The sequence below is a fragment of the Phocoena phocoena genome, chromosome 4 (assembly GCF_963924675.1).
Source record: "Phocoena phocoena chromosome 4, mPhoPho1.1, whole genome shotgun sequence".
Taxonomy (NCBI): domain Eukaryota; kingdom Metazoa; phylum Chordata; class Mammalia; order Artiodactyla; family Phocoenidae; genus Phocoena; species Phocoena phocoena.
Window position 1 is genome coordinate 71,023,846 of NC_089222.1, and position 17,483 is coordinate 71,041,328.

Consider the following 17,483-nt stretch of genomic DNA (forward strand, 5'->3'; position numbering starts at 1 on the left):
CACCTTATAAACAATAATTAAAGCCACAGGAAAAGACAAGATTACTTAGGGTTCGAGTGAAAGGTGAGAAAAGGAAAGGTCCAGGACCCCTGAACAACATCAAAAATCAAAGAGGTGGAGGAAGAGGAGAAGTGCAGGAAGCTGAATGGTATTGTCAGTGGTAGAAGAACTTGGAGAGTCAGCACTGACTTGGAAAGTTAGAAGAGTGTTTTCAGAAGGAAGAGATGGTCAGAATGGTTAAATGCAGCAGATAGGCCAATAAGATGTGAAATTTAAAGAATCCATTGGATTTGCCAATTGGGACATTTGTGACCCTTGCCAGCACACTGGGGGGGCAGATTTCAGTGGGTTAAGTGGCAATACAAGGTGGTGAATGAGTTGTGAAAGTAACCAAATAAAGAATAAAGCTTAGAGAATAAAGCTTATTGAAGCCCTCCACCTCCATTTGTAGAAAGGACAGTATAAGATCAGGGATATGTTCCAGTATACTAGGGCCACTTTCATTAGGAAAATTGCACTTGGCTTTGTGAAAGTCCCAGCACGGAAGGATTTTTATCGGTCTATGGATTCCCTAGAGAAAGGAACCTGACCTGTCACACCTGTTTTGTTTCGCTTTGTTTTGTAAGTTCACATAGGAGGGAGCTGTGTGCTCTTGTCTGCATTTAATGCCTTCCTGGTCTGCCAGGAGAAATAGACTCGATTTGTACTTTAATGGGAACCACAGTACTGTACATCAATACGTATTTATAGCCTCCAATTCCATCTCTGAAAAAGGCTTTATGATTCTTTAGCTTACAGAAAGGTAGGCACAGCATCTTCTCATAAGTGCATATGTGAGTAAGAACTCAAAGCACCGTGACCTTGAGAAGTCACTTCTCTCTGAACCTCAGCTTCCATATCCATGATATGACGTCCCTCCCAGCTCCAGCATGCGATTTAAAAATGAAACACAGTTAGTCCAAAATATCCAGTGTGTATTCTGAAGTTAGCAGATTTGGCAAATCCTGCCTCAACCATTTATCAACATTTTCAAACCAAGCTAGGAAGAGCCTGGCCTTGACCAGGGTGGGGCAGGGTTGTGGGGGAGGTGTTTCAGGATTTCATTAATGGTTTTCAAACCCTCCGTGTTTTTCTGAAGATGTATTTTATAGAAAAATACTAAACATAAAAGTCACAGATGATTCTGAAACATCTAATGACCTCTAAAATCTTTAAAGGTAAAATGACAGGGTTGTAATATCTAACCTAGTACTAGAAAGCAGCTTTAATTTGAACTCTCAGATCCATCCAGTGCAGGACTGTTAATAAGATTTGTGGGGATAGGAAGGTCCCATAGCAACCCCATGCTTTGCCATTATCATTCAGGAAAAACCTGGGAGAACCAGCAGAGGCTGTAAGCTAGGAGGTAGAACCATACCTGTCAGCATGCCTTCATCTACCACACAGCTTCCATCTATGAGAATGGCATCACACGGCATTTGCACTTTGTTCCCCCTCAAAATTAATAGATCTCCAGGTACCAGGAAGCGTGATTCCAGCTCCTGGACTCCAGCTGAAAGTATGAGTAGACAGAGTTGAGTCAGGTTTTTTCCCACAAAAACACAGTCCAACATCTACCTAAATTGGAAATCAATGAAAAAGCAAGCAGGGCATATATAAAAAGGAAGCCATTCCTCAACATTGATTTGAAATCTGCAAACTATAAGAAAAAAGGGTAATACATTATATTACATAAAATAAAAACCTCTGTGTGGCAAAGAAAAATAAATAGGCAGAGAAAAAACTAACGACAAATTCAGAGAACATGTTTGAAACTTACATTACAGACAAAAGATTAATATTCCTAATAAACAAAGAGTTTGAGAAAAAAAGAGACTATAGCAAATGACTGTATAGCAAAATTGCTGGAGTTGTTAACATAGAGTTCACACACACACACACATACACACTACAAGTGACAGGTGTTAAACATTTGAAAAGATATTCATTCTTACTCATAATAAGAAAATTGAAAAATCTGTCCTTCCTTTCTGCCTTCTGTCCTTCTTTCCAGTCTTCCTTTACTTCTTATCTTCCTTATTCATTCCCAAAGCCCAAAGCTATAGGGGGTTAAGCAAGACAGACATCCATGCAGGGGGCTGGGTGAAGTGGGGATGGGGGTGGCAGCACCCACCACATGGTGGAGCCTAAAATGGATGAATGGGTGCTTACATGGCCTGGTGCAGAGTGTCAGAGCCCAAGGAGGGAGACAAGGACCCCCATGGTGGCAGTGGTCTGGTGTGAGATATTGGAGTCCAAGCAGGGTGAGAAAGGCAGGATTGATACAATAACTGGATATAATGAGGCTAATGAGAGCCAGGTTTCTCACTGAAGAAAGGAAGTTACAAATAGAAACAGAAATAAAATCAGAATGAACTCTGTGGTATTGGACTAGAATTGGAGACAGGAGTGTAAACTGATGGTTTTCAATAGAGAAATAATATAGATGTGAATGTGTATGTATATAAGAATGCATGCATATGTATTTGCTTGTCTTTTTTTATAGGTACATGCTCTAATTCTGTTCTCTGAGAGGGCTGAGAGCAGTGAAAACCCACTAATGAGGTACACACCTAGTGCCCAAATTTTGGTGTCTAAATTTCATTTCCCTTCAAAAAAGAACTAGGGTTCTTTAAAGAAATGGCTGATTACAACGCTGGGCCAAGAAAAGTACAAATAATATAAGGTAGAATGTCCTGCTATGCCACTAAGTAGGGAACTGCTCAGAGAGCAATGGGGTCAGATCAAGAAGGTATCAAAGCCAACTTACAGAGCTCTCGCTGCCTAAATCTGTAATAATTTGAGCATCAAAGTAATGAATAATAATAATGAACAATAACCCATCAAATAAAACAGGTGTTCATTAGTCCATAATGACATAAGTAAATGAATAAATAAGTGAGGAGAAAAGATAGCTTTCTCTTACAGTAAATTGACAATTAATTATCATAGAAGGAAAGAAAATCACCATTTGGCCATTATCAAAGCAATAATTAATCTAGCCAAGAAACATCAATGGATACTAAAACTAGGGGGTGAAAATTTGATGAGGGTTGTTTATTTAGAAAGTCTCAAAGTATATGTCAACAAAATAACTATTAATTAGAAAGAGAAAAAAGTAACTGTACAATAGAGAAACCTGACAGACACCATTTAATTAAGTAGTCCAAGTTAACATCACCAGTAATAGGACAAGTTTAAATTATGTACCACCTAAGAGAACATGGCATCACTTTTGTAATATTCCAGCCAAAATAGCGTAAGCTGAATTTAACTGTAAGGGAATATCAGACAAATCCATGTTGAGGGACATTCTACAAAATAACCAAAGTGGGAAGAGTCAAGGTTGTGAAAGTCAAGGAAAGATTAAAGAGATATGGCAAACAACAGTATTCGGTGATCTTGCGTCCTTTCTTATAAAGAACATTATTAAGACAATTACAAAATTGGAATGGGACTGAGCATTCTTTGGTACTAATATCAATATTAACCTTCTGATATTAATGTTTGAATTGTTGTTACATAGAAGAATGCTCGTATCTTTGAGAAGTATACACTAAAGCATGTGGGAGTCATGGAGCCACTTATTTTCAAATGGTTCAAGAAAAAAGTTATTTGATCTCCTCTTGTGGCTTTTCTGTATGTTGTAAATTACTTCATAGGGAAAAAGAAAAGAAAGAAAGAAAAAGACAGAGAGAACCATACATGAAATAGCATTGCTCACCTATCTGATTAGAAAAATCTAAAAGTTTGTCAGTATATTCTGTTGGCAAGATTATGAGGAAACAGGTACTTTCACACATTTCTGGTACGAATGAAAACTGGTACCTCGTCTATGGAAAGAAATTTGGCAATATCTCTAAATCAAAAATACATATGCATTTATTATTTAACTCAGCAATTTTACTTCTCAAAATCTATGTCAAAGATAGACTGGAAAAATATGGAAAGATAAATGCACAAGGCTTTTCATTACAGCATTATTCGTTATAGTAAAAGGCTGGGAAAGAATCCTTCAACAGAGAACTTACTGAATAAACAATGGTTCCTCCATACAAGAGAGTATTACGCAGCTGAAATATGAATGAAGAATATCTCTATATACTGCTCTGAGAGGGTCCCTGGGAAACATCATTAAGTATGTAGCATACACACCAGGAAATATAAGTTAAATGTGTAGGATACACCCCTGCAATCTAAAAAGCAGCAGTATATGTATATATCCTATTCTGTATATATACTATGTCACTATGAATATTATCTATAATTTGTATTTTTGAATGTAAAAATTTTTTTAAATGATTACTATTGAGAGTATGATTACACAGGTACAGAAGGAAGGTTAGGAAATTGACTCCCCTGAATGTCTTTTGTTTTATGGATTTAACTTTCAAATCATATAGATATTTTATATAGTAACTACACAAACTAACACAAAAATAAATTTGAAAAGCTAACATTAAAAGGCTAAAACAGAATAAATGAGGTGAACCTGTTGTTCACCTAGTTGTGAACATAACTGTTGTTGGCATAACCATACAGAGAAGAATTATTTTGAGTGACTTTAAAACATATATTTTCAAGTATAATTTGTACCTTCCTCATGGTGTATCACAAACAGGAGAAAAAAAGAACTTTAAAAAAATTCTTAAATTGTTTTTAGGAATCATATTGTTGCTGGGTGTGCTGGTTTGTTACTCTGACATTACTATGTGTAATGGGATAAAGCAAATGCGTAATTTGTTGCTGTAATTGAGAATCAGGACTTTGGGTATGGAGAAAGGAGAACTAGAAGGACAATCAACAAAGTTAAGTTAAAAACCCTTAGTTCTAAACTTAATCTGGAAATGTCAGTATGAGCTCATAATTTACATTTATCTTTAGAATATTATTTTCTAGGTATGTCTTCTGAAAAGGCCTGGGAACAATGACTAACACCACAGAAATGAGCATTCCTAACACTCTGACTGATGTCTCTAAGTACCATATGTAAGAGGTCTTTGGAAAATTGGATGTGTCCAGGTTTGGAGCAGGAATTGTCCAAGATGAACTTGGAATAGCTTATCATACCAGAAAGCAATACAATTTTCAAAGATTACTGGGGTCATGTCAAATGAATTCAAGAGTCAACATGAAAAGGTTCTGAAAGGCCAAAGATGGGCATCTTGAACAACAAGAATAAAACCTGCAGCGGATGAAAATATCCCGACCATGTTAAAATTATACATGTATAATGACACTAAAATTTTTTTTAAAGCCTTTGGAAAATGCTAAAAGATCAACCCATTATTTTGAAAGCTGGTGAATAAGGAGAAATAGTCAGATATTTATCCTGAAACAAACTGAATCTCAGGGTAATGAAATGGTTGAAGAAGCGTGTCTCTCTTTATGGAAATATTCCACTTAATGTATGAAGATGGAATATATTTTAAACTCAATGAAATAATAAATCTGGGCCATGAAGATTTATGTTTGTTAATATCACAAGAAAAAGACAAATTTTATGTACCTCCTATTAGAAATACACAATACCAATTATGAAGTACTCTTGCCAAAAACTCAAGCCTCAGATCTAACCACCAATTTATAGGAAGTACAAAGAGTAGAAAATCATGTTAAATTATTCCATGAGTATGCAATCAATACACTCAAAACCGTGGAAACCACAGGATGAGCCACTTACTTTCTTCAACAAAACATTTTCAAGGAAAAAAATAGGATGTGGAGGAGGGAAAGCGTGAATTAAAATAAACTTGAAACTTAACCAATTGCAGTATATGGACTTTATTTGGATCCTGATTTGAAAATATATATTATGTATAATAAATATATATTGTATATCATATATATCATAAGTATATATACACACACTGTGATTCAATTGGTGGAAATTTGAATACTGCCTGTAGAACTGATGATTTTTTAAATTATGTTTTTGGTTTTTTTAACACCATTTCAGAAATCTCTCTTGTTCCTCCTGCTTCATTGCCCTCACTCTTATGTTTTTTTTAAAGCTGTGATAAAGGAATTAAAAAGGAGTCTTTATATTTTAGACCTATCCTGTAATGTTTTCAAATGAAATTATATGATATCTGAAATAGTTTAAAAATAATCCAGGGTGAGGGAGGAAGTAGAACTGATGAAAACACATTCAGTGACTTGATAATAATTGAGTCTGGGTGATAGGTACATAGGGTTTCATTATTGTTTTCTCTCCACTATCATATGTAAAATGCTTCATCATAAAAAGCTACATTTTTATGTAACTTTACATTTCAGGACATTTTTAAAAGGTAAAAATTCACTTCTAGCAAAGATATAGCAAAAAGGAGCAAATTTATCTTCCCACATGAAACAACCAAAAGTCATACAAAATATATGAAACAATGGTTTTAGACACTAAATATAAGCAACAAAAGAAATGGGAAACAAATGAAGATGCCCTGCAGCTTACTGCCTGTAGAGGGTTTCCAGGCCACTATGAAAGAGGCGGAACCCAGACAAAGTCCAGAAGACTCTTAGTTTGGAACAGAGATAAAAGTCTATGGAGATTAAGGCATCTTGAGTTCACAGAACAGAGTACTGGAGAGAAAGTAATTGCCCAGAGGGAGAGCCCCAAAAGGCCCACAGAGGTCCCTTTTTAGTATTCAGCAGACTAGTAATTAACACATGCATATGAGGGAACTACTAGCAAATGAACAATGGGACATTTACATTTAAAATATCATTTAAATAGCATCAAAATATGAAATATTTAAAAATAAATCTGAGAAAGAGTGAAAAACTGTACAATGAAAACTACAAAACACTGCTGAGAGAAATCAAAGACAAATAAATGCAGATACACCATGTCTGCAGGTCACAAGACCCAAAATTGTTAACATATCAGTTTTCCACAAATTGATCTATAGATTCAACACAATCCCAATCAAAATCTCAGCATGTTCTTTTGGTAGAAATTGACAGGCTGATTCTAAAAGTCATATGGAAATGCAAAGAGCCCAATATTGCTAAAATAATTCTGAAAGAGAACAAAGCTGGAGGACTAACATTATTCTAGTTCAAGACTTATTATAAAGTCACATTATGTGGCATTGATATAAAGACAGGCAAATAGAACAGTAGAATAGGATGAATAGGATAAGGAGTCCAGAAATAGATCCACCCATGTACAGGAAACTGATTTTTGGCAAAGATGCAAAGACAATTTAGTGGAGAGAGGACAGTCTTTTCAACATATGGTATTGGGACATTTGGATATCTGCTTACAAAAACTGAACTTCAATCCAAAAAAAAAGAAAAAGAAAAAAAACTTCAAAATACAACAGAGAGGAAAATGTAAAACTTAAAACTATAACACCTCTAGAAGACAACGTAGAAAATCTTGATGACCTTGGATTAGGCAAAGATGTCTTAGATATGACAAAAAACATGATCCACAAAAGAAAAAACTGATAAACTGGACTTTAACAAAAGTAAAAACACCAGCCCTTTTAAAGACACTATGAAGGGAATGAAAAGACATGATAAGTTACAGACTGGGATAAAATATTTGCAAATCATATTGGAAAAAGGACTTGTATCCAGAATGCAGAAAGAACACTCAAAACTTAATAATAAGCAAACAGTCTAATATGGAAAAGATTTAAACAGATACCTCACCAAAGAAGATATACAAGTAGCAAAGAAGCACTTGAAAAGATGCTCAATGCCATTAGTCATCAGGAAAATGCAAATTAAAACAACAATGAGATACTACCCCTCAGCTATTAAAATGGCTAACATTAAAAAGACTGACCATACCAAGCAGTGGCAAGAATGGAGCAACTGGAGCTCTTACACACTGCTGGTAAGAGTAAAAGAGCACAACCACTTTGGAAAACAGTTTGGTGGTTTCTTTAAAAGTTAAATATTTACTTATCATATGATCCAGCCATTCCACAGTTAGGTATTTTCCCTAGAAAATAAGAACTGAAAGTGTATGTCCATAGAAAGACTTGAACCCAAATGTTCAAGTGGCATTATTTGTAATAGCCCCTAACTGGAAATAACCCAAATTTCCATCAACAAATGAATGAATGAACAAACTGGTCTATCTGGACAATGGAATTCACTCAGAAATAAAAAGAAATAAACTATTGATGTTCTTAACAAAATGGATGAACTTCAAAATTATTATGAACTTCGATCCCCAAAAAATTAATCCAAAATATACTATAAAAGACCAAAAAAATGCATACTATACAATACCATTTATAAAATATTCTAAACATGCAAAGTGGTTGCCTGAGGATGGGGATGAAATTGTGAGAAATTGAAAGGGAAGATTACAAACAGGCACAAGGCAACTTTTAGGGGGGATGGACAGTCACCTTTATTGTGGTGATAGTTTCATAAGTAGGTACACATGTCAAAACCTATCAAATAGTACACTTGAATTCAGCTTATTGTATGTCAATGTTTTTTTAAAAGGTGAAAAAAGTCTCCACTTCCCCACCCCTTTAAGTAAATGCACAGGAAAAGATACATGTGAAGATGACAGTAGTAGGAAAAATCAGAAATACAAATTTAAATCCTTTTCTCATTTCATATGGACAACACACAGATCTAAAATAAAGTGACTTACCCTTTTTCTCACATACAGAGACTGTAATGCTATTATGTGATTCAACTAAATGGTGGAGCTTTACAGATTGCTGGAAAAGAAGAATAGAAAATTTTAAAAAGCCTTTTCTATTTGAGGATAGGTCCCAGATATTATTCAGTAAAGTGTTAGCCTTCTTTAAAGATGGAGCCAACTGAATTACTGTTTAAAAACAAGACTGAGTAGCCTTCTACTCAACTGAAAAAGCATCCAACTTGTGGTGCTCTTCAGCCAGTGATAAGAAGTACGTGTTGTTTAATAGAAAGGAAGTTCCCAGCATGCTCTGTCCACTCAAAAGAACTTTGATCATTCAACATTTATGTTTATACCTAAATAGTTTCAAGAACCAAGCATTATTTCAGTTTGGGGTTATCCCATATCAGAGTTCCTAATCTAACTTCATAAGGAGTTTGATTGTTCCTGTTATTCCCTCATACTATTTGCTGTTTTAATATGTGAAATATACGAGACATTGAGAGTGAATAAATAAGAGGAGACAAAAATAATATACAATTATATTTGATTTCACATTTATTAAGAAATTATTGTGTGAAAGAACTTTTACATGGTCCTGGGGATTACAAATTCCCAATCATTTAGTGTTTTCATTTTTTTATTCTGATTTTGTCATTTAAGATCTCCCTTAATCTCCTAGCTTCAAATCACTTACAAATCTGATTAATATGTCCTAAGAATGATTAACAGAATCATATAAGGCGAAAGAGTGTTCTGCTATTAACTTATTATTTTCTTCATTCATACATTCACTCAATATTTATTGAACAACCTTTATGCTGAGAGGTTGGGGTGGAATGGTCAACAAAACAGATAGGATTCTTAGCATCAGGAATTTACAATGTACTGGGTAAATACATTTAATCAAATAATCACACACATAAATATATCACTGCAATCAACAATGAAATGAAAACAATAAGGTGTTTTTGGAGCATATATAGCTAATGAACCAATAGAAATCTTCCCTGAAGAAGTCACACTGAATCAAATAGGTTGTTGAATCTATGTGTCTCAACTCAAAAGAGATATTTGGACTTAAAATACACATATAAATTTGAAAGTCATTAGCATATGCCTTTAGAAGTCATTAGTATATGCAGTATAAGAATAATGAAGACTCAAGGTACTCACATGAAAAGACCATCAAGACAGTATTATTAATAATAATAGTAAAGCTAGGTAGGAAATAGTGTAATTATGCTCCCTCTTACATAAGAAAGGAAAACAAAATAGATGTATATTCCAAAAACATTTTTGGAAGAATGCCCAAGAAACTAAAAACTGGTTGCATAAGTGGAGGGGTGGAGGAAGAGGGAGCCTTTATGTGGTGAACATTTTCATATTGTTTTGATATGAGACACCCATTTTTTTAAAAAGCCAGGTAGAGGAGGATGAACTATAAAAAGAGAATGGAAGAGCAGCTAAGAGAGGTGGAGAGTGTGTTGTCACTGAAGCCAAAGGGAAAGCTCGGGAGCAGTTAACAGTGCCAAATGCAACTGAGAGGTTTAGTGAAATCTACGCTGTGGAAGAAAGTATACACTGTGGGAGGGGAATCATGAAAACAGCAAGCAAAAGACCAACCACTCAATAAAAATGAATGAGGGACATGAATACGGTTCACAGTAAAAGAAATACAAATAGCTTAAAACACGAGCAAGTGCTCAACTCACAATGGAAAACATGCTATTATAGTTATGAAATTCTGTTTTCATTTATATTGGCAAAAATAAGGAAAATAAACACTCGTGTACTCTTGGGAGAAGTGTATATTGGCATTACTTGTTTAAGAGGCATTTGACAATGTCTAGTAAAAAAAATATATTTAGCTTATGATTAAGCAATTTCAAATATAGAAAATTTATATCTCTTTATCAATACAGATATGTTATACACACATTTACATGTAATATAAATTATATATACTTGTGATTTATACATATTTGCAAACACATATATGTGGATGTATGAAAAGATATATATGCAAATATCCTCAATGCAGCATTGTTTTAATAGCAAAAGACTAGAAACAGCCTAAATATCCATCAATATAAGACTGGTTTTAAAATCATGGTACATTTAGAGAAAATATATTTGTGCAGATACAGAAAGATATTTAAGATACATTAGGTGAAAAATGCAAGTACATAACAGTGTATATAATAGTATACTTCCATTTGTATAAAACAAATAAACGCATATGTGTTTAACAGTGCTAAAAGTATATAGAACATCTGGTCCCAGTGGATGCCTCTTAAAAGACCCAGACACTGAAAGAACTAAGGTGGGAGGAGTATTTACTACTCATTTACACTATTTTGTTCTTGTGAACTTTTTTTATTATGTCCATATATTACTCCTTCTATTAAGAAAAAAGACTAGCTAGTTTTAAAAAATACTGTTTTTTTATTTTAAAACTATCTATGAGGGCTTCCCTGGTGGCGCAGTGGTTGGGAGTCCGCCTGCCGATGCAGGGGACACGGTTTCATGCCCCGGTCCGGGAGGATCCCACATGCCGCGGAGCGCCTGGGCCCGTGAGCCATGGCCGCTGAGCCTGCGCATCCAGAGCCTGTGCTCCGCAACGGGAGAAGCCACAACAGTGAGAGGCCCAAGTACCGCAAAAACAAACAAAAAAAACAACTATCTATGAGCCTTAGGATTATAGTGGTGACCTTAGCAAGAGCTCTTTGAATGGAGTCATAAGAGAGGAAGCCAGCTCCATATAGATGAGAAATGAGAGGGAGATGAGCAAATGAAGAGAGATGCACAATGAGCTTGAGAAGTTCTGCCGTCAAAGGGAGAAAAGAGGTAGAATAGTAGCTGAAGTTTGAAGCATGGTCAAAAGAAGGGATTTTTTTCATTTGTTTCTGTTTTGTTTTGTTTTGGTTTGGTTTTAAGTTGGGAGAAGCTTGAGCATGTTTAAATGCTGATGGGAAGGCTCTTAGGGAGAGGGAATGAGGAAAAGAGTCATTCACTGACCCCATAAGCATGCTGAGAAGGTGAAAAGGATGCTATCAAAAGCACAAGCAGAGGGCACCTCCTCCTCTGTAATGAGAGATCAGGTCAAGAGGGAGGTAGAGAAAAAAGTCATCTGGCAGTAGGAGGGTGTGGAACTGAGCAAATTCCTATCTTATGATTTCTATCTTTGTGGGAAAAAAAAAAAAGCAATGAGATAGATTATCAGCTGAATTAGAGGAAAAGTGGAATGTGGGCATTAGGCATCTCAGAAACTTGAAGGAAGATTTGGTTTGAGAACTTAATTCCAGAGAATGAGAGAGCACATTGACCAGAGACATATAGAGAGCTTGTGCAGATGAGGTCAGTCTTCATGGATTTATAGCACAATCAACCAACGTGTACCGTATGATTTTTTTCCTGGTAGTGCCTAGGTCCCCTTGTGTAGGCATAAAGAAAGCCAAGAGTTGGACTGGGGTTTTGACAAATGATTACCAACCAAACACAAAGGACAAAGATATTAAACACTCCTTATTAAATATTAAAGACTCCTCCACCTTCACCCCTTTTCCACCATCTTCAAGACCCATCAGTAGTCTCTACACATATTTTTTCACTTATTCACAATTCATAAATATTTGCATTTTCTTCTCAATAATCAGCCTTAGTAAGCTAAAGAGAGGGAAAAAAATAACTTGAAAGGTTAGGGATTGGGATGGGAAGGAAAGGAAAGAACTAGAATTTGTTGAGCATCAGCTATTGTGCTAGATATTTACAAACGTGGTCTCATTTGTTATGGAGTGGGCAATGACTATTTTCCAATTATACGCTTTTCAAACAAAATTTCAACAAAGTCTCAACTCTTTCTTTCTCAGACCATACGATTGGTGGAAAAACTCACCTCTCTGAGATCATATACGGTCAAAGCGATGGAAATGATTGACATGATTACGATAGCAAAAGCATACTCTTTATAGTCTTCGCTAAACCACAGACAGACACTGAAGAGCTGAAATATGTAAAATGGATTTAAAACCTGTTGGCAGCATAAAAACAGGAAGACAAGGGAGATATTTAGGTTTCATACATAGCTATTCGTTGACTTGTTTGTTATCATAATCGTCTCCATGACAAATCGTCCCACCCAATATTCTTATTATATTTATGCAGCAATTACCATGTGCCAGATACTGCACTAAGCAACTTTACCTGAATTTACTCATTTAATTCCCATAATTATCTTATTATCCAGAAGTTATTAGTTATCTCCATTGTAAAGATGAAGAAACTGGGCCTTATATCTTGAGAAACTTGCCCAAGGTCACAGAGCCACAACTGTTACAGACCAGGACTTGAACCCAGGCAATCTGGCCCCAGTGCCCTTACTTTTAATCACCACTGCACCTTATAATTTACAAAGTATTGTCTCATGTATCACCATGTTGACCATCACAACAGTTGTGTGAGGAGTAGATATTATCATGTCCAGTTTACATTGAGTGGCCTTCGGAACCTGACCTACTGGTCAGGTTTACAAAGTTAAAAAGCTTTCTAGTTGTTCTTCTCTATGACACAACATTGCCATATCTGAAGCCATTAAAGTACTTTAGATTAATGTACGAGTTGAAGACTAAATTTTCTCATAAATAGAGAGCCAAGCTGAAAGGAATAATCTAGATAATTGAGCATCTAGAACACTATGGGAGAAAGCAGAGATTAACTCCAACAGTTGTAATCCTGCCTGGGATAAAAACATTTTGTGCCCTTACTCAAATTCTCTCTAGTTGATTTCCATCTTTCTAAAATAGGAACAGTTATCTTTGCCTCTGGTTAGGGAACAAGCACACAGAAACTTTTCTTATCAGTTTCTTCTGCTCTGTTTCATGACTTAAAACTTGCTAGAAATATTGAGAAAGTAGCTGGAGTTTAGTAAGTCTTTTTTAAGTCAAGGAGGAGTGGAGGTACCATGCAGGAGAGGACCCAGGGTACAGCTGTAAGGTTGTAGTGTCATAATAATCATGGTAAAATGAAAAATGAGCCCAGTGATAGAGTCAAACAGAAAAAATTCAATGTAGTAAATTATGGTCAAGTCTTTCTTTCCCTCCCACACACACATTGAGATCAGCAGAACTAATAAGGCTGAACAGATGTTTTCTTCCTACAGTTTTGTAAGGCAATTGTATATGTTGCCCATAGGAAAGGGATTGAGTTGTTTAAGTTTTAATTATTATTTTAGTTTCACAAAGATGAGACGGGATAAAAAGTATAGGATTAAGAAAGAAAGAAAGGAAACCCTGTGTTCATCTAGTCATTAAAGGATAAATAGACACACGAGCATCATATCTTATGCTGTAACAGGAAATGTGTGTGCAAAAATGGACCACAAGAAACAACAGAGATATGAATATGCTTTGCATTCTTTTAAAATAGCCCAAATTACAGTTACTATTAACAAGTAGCATTCTTGATCATTTGACTAAAATCTAACCTTTTTATTTTCTAGCCAGCATCAAGAGAAAATACTGATTACCTCCTTGATGAGCAGTTTCCAGATGGGTGTGATTTCAACATCGATAGTATTTGGCCCACATATTAACCTCCTATAGGGAGAGATCACAGCCTACTCAGTTACTAATAATAAAAATAAAACTCATTTCTTACCCATTCAAAAAAAGACTATTCCATGTTCACCTTCTCACTTGTGGGATCAACATATGCCTCCCTTATTACGTAACATCACCATCTTTCTCAAAATAACTGGAGAGGGGGAGGGTTTTCAGGTGCAAAACCAATAAGCACGATCATTTATTGATTAAATATTTCCCTGATGGTAATTTTGGTATTTAATTTCAGTCATTTTTCCATTCAAGTAGTTTCAGGATTAGCACTCTCTCAACTCTGTCTCTCCCCAACTCTTGGCTCCATGGATGTGAGACGGAGGGCTCATTACAGGGGAACAGTTTTACTGATAAGGAATACCGGGCCTACTTTTCCTCCTCCTATTCAGTGCTGGGAAGCTGCAGAATTTGTTTTAATGTGAGTGAAAAGGTGTTGAACTCTCAAAAATAGCTCCACAGTTATAACGTCCTTTAATTGAAAACTCAGAGATGTGTTTCTTTGATTACACAGAGCAACGACACTCTATGAGTTATTTTGCTGTTGGGAATGCTAAACACTTTCTCTGTGCCTTCTACGTAGATGCTCAGACCAAAGAGCTTAACAGAATGTAAATACTACAGCAGTGCTTCTCAAACTTTAATGTTCATACAGACAGCCTTGCGGTCTTGCGAATGGGAAGGTTCTGATTCAATAAGGATGAGATGTGATCTGAGATTCTGCATTTCTAACAAGCACCCAGATCATGGTGATGCTGCACTCTGAGTCCATTCAAAGTACCACCAAAGCTCCCCCCCAAAATGGGGTGGAGGGGAAGGCAGTAATCATAGAAACTTAGAACTAGCAAGGTGTTTATAGAGTTCTCCTCCCCTTTTTAACAGTTAGGAAACTGAAGCCCATAAAGGAGAAGCCATTTGCTCAAAGCCACACAGTGAATTAGTGACAAACTCTTGGCATTCAACCCAATGCCCTTCCCAAACCTCGCTCCTCTGCCCAGTAGCTTATTTAGAATTGTGGAGCTACAAGTCTTGCATGATATTCTTCTGCTGCTCTACAATTATTATTTAACTATGCTGTCATAGTATAATACATATTTCCTGATCACAGTCAAAACTGGTTCAACCTTATTATTATAGTAACCTTGAGGAACATTATGCAGAGCAGAAAGACAACTAAGCCTATAGTCAGAGATGCACTTCTTCCTCTATCACTTCCATCTGTGTGACCTAGTTCAGGCCACTAAACCTCTCTGAGTCTCAGATTTCTCATCTGTTATACTGAGATGATGAGGATGTCTGTTCTAACTTCCCCACAAGGTTGCTCTGTTGAAGTGAGATAATGCATATAAAAGCATTTAATTTAATAATACTAAATAGAGCATTACAACATATTCTGATGTTGACCAGTTAAGATAACCGTTTCCTGGGCTCTCTTTTTCACTAACTGGTGACAGTCGTTCTGAGCTGGTGTAGATAAAAGTATACGTGGTACCTAATCTCTTGTTCTTCCGTTGTTAGACCTGATCCAAACTTTACATGTATCTTGGCAGAACTGAGCCAGTCTTCCAAAGAGCTAAAATAATAACAATGAGAAAGACATACTGAGCAAAATATTTTTGAAATAATATTTTTCTTTTCAGATGCAATTGCTCAAACAACTTACCCAATTTTCTGGAACTGTCCTTCTAAGTTGTTCCAAACATATCTTATTTTCTGCACTTTTATACATCTCACCTGCAAAGGAAAAGTACTAAGAAATCTCCAGTTTAAGGATCAGCAAATACATAGTTCAGTGACTAAAGAAGCATTCGTGGAAGAAGCAAAGATAGAGCCCTAGTATACTTATTTAAGATTTATCCTTTCCTAACGAATCCTATCCTTGGCTACTACACAAATGGCATTCTTTATTAGAAGTCATCATTCAAGCAACGTGTATCATGGGCCTACTACACGGATAAGTATACAAGTAAAACTCACCCTCTGCGTTCCACTACTTGATAACCAAACAAGGGAAGAAAATATGTTATGAAAGGGAAAACTATACCATATAGTCAAATTATGCATGTGTCAAAGAAATGAAAACATAATAAAGAAAAAATTATAGTATTGAAATGCCGCAGAAATACAGAGAGGGTAGATGACAGAAGGTATCATGGAGAAGAAGAATCTGAGCTGCATCCTTAAAGGACTGGAAGAATTTTGCTCAGGTGAGAAGGGAAGAAGGCATTTCAAAGAGATTATACACAATTTAGTTGTGAGGGAGGGGTAAGTGAAGGGAGCCTATTTGATAGCAGAATGGAGAATGGGGCTGGAAGGATAAATAAAGACCAGATGATGCATCCTTAAATGCTAGCATGAGTATTTAGAACCTTTCTTTTGGAAGCAATGGATTTGCAAAGTAACCTATGGAAGAGACACCGAAGACACAGTCTAAAAGATTAGACTGGTAGCAGGTTCTAGAAGACAGTGAGATGGCTATTGCAAGAAAATGAACTCTAGGAAGCAAGCATCTGAGGGTGTTGGCAATGAAAAGAAAGGTTAATGCTTATGATGTAATGCCTTCTTGTTTTTGATTTCTTTAAGCAACTTTACATATAAATCTGAATTTCCATTAACAGGTGACCTAATTAAGTACAAAGAGAAATGGTAAGACTGTCATATTGTTATGGAGCAATGGTTATAACCTCATTTTGCCCATTGGAATCAACTGGGGAGTTTTAAAGAATACTGATGACTGGCTCCCACTCCCAGAGAGATTCTGATTTCCTTTGTCTGGGGTACAGCCTGGGCATAAATAGTTTTAAACTTCCTCAGGTAATTCTAATGTGCAGCCAAAGTTGAGAAACAGTGTCCAAGACTTCCTTCTATAGCTACTCTTATCATTGTGTCCTTGAGAAATTCAATGACATTTCTCTGCACCTCAATTTTCCCATGAATAAATTAAGGCAATTGGCCAGATCATTTCTAAGTTCCACTGCAACTCCTCTGAATATGTTCCACACCTATCGGTATAAACATTAGATAAAATCTAAAACTTCGGGGCTTCCCTGGTGGCGCAGTGGTTGAGAGTCCGCCTGCCGATGCAGGGGACGCGGGTTCGTGCCCCGGTCTGGGAGGATCCCACGTGCCGCGGAGCGGCTGGGCCCGTGAGCCATGGCCGCTGAGCCTGCGCGTCCGGAGCCTGTGCTCCGCAACGGGAGAGGCCACAACAGTGA

General features: G+C 36.3%; 1 protein-coding gene across 1 annotated transcript in view; it reads right to left on the reverse strand.

Moving 5' to 3' along the window:
* ATP13A4 (ATPase 13A4) overlaps positions 1-17,483 on the reverse strand; it is a 100,956-nt gene that overhangs the window by 51,058 nt on the left and 32,415 nt on the right. Inside the window, exons 3-8 of the mRNA XM_065875838.1 lie at positions 15,932-16,002; positions 15,761-15,841; positions 14,184-14,253; positions 12,555-12,689; positions 8,666-8,735; positions 1,418-1,552 (exon numbers count right to left, since the gene is read on the reverse strand). Coding sequence (XP_065731910.1) covers positions 1,418-1,552; positions 8,666-8,735; positions 12,555-12,689; positions 14,184-14,253; positions 15,761-15,841; positions 15,932-16,002 — 562 coding nt within the window. The remainder of the gene's footprint in view (positions 1-1,417; positions 1,553-8,665; positions 8,736-12,554; positions 12,690-14,183; positions 14,254-15,760; positions 15,842-15,931; positions 16,003-17,483) is intronic.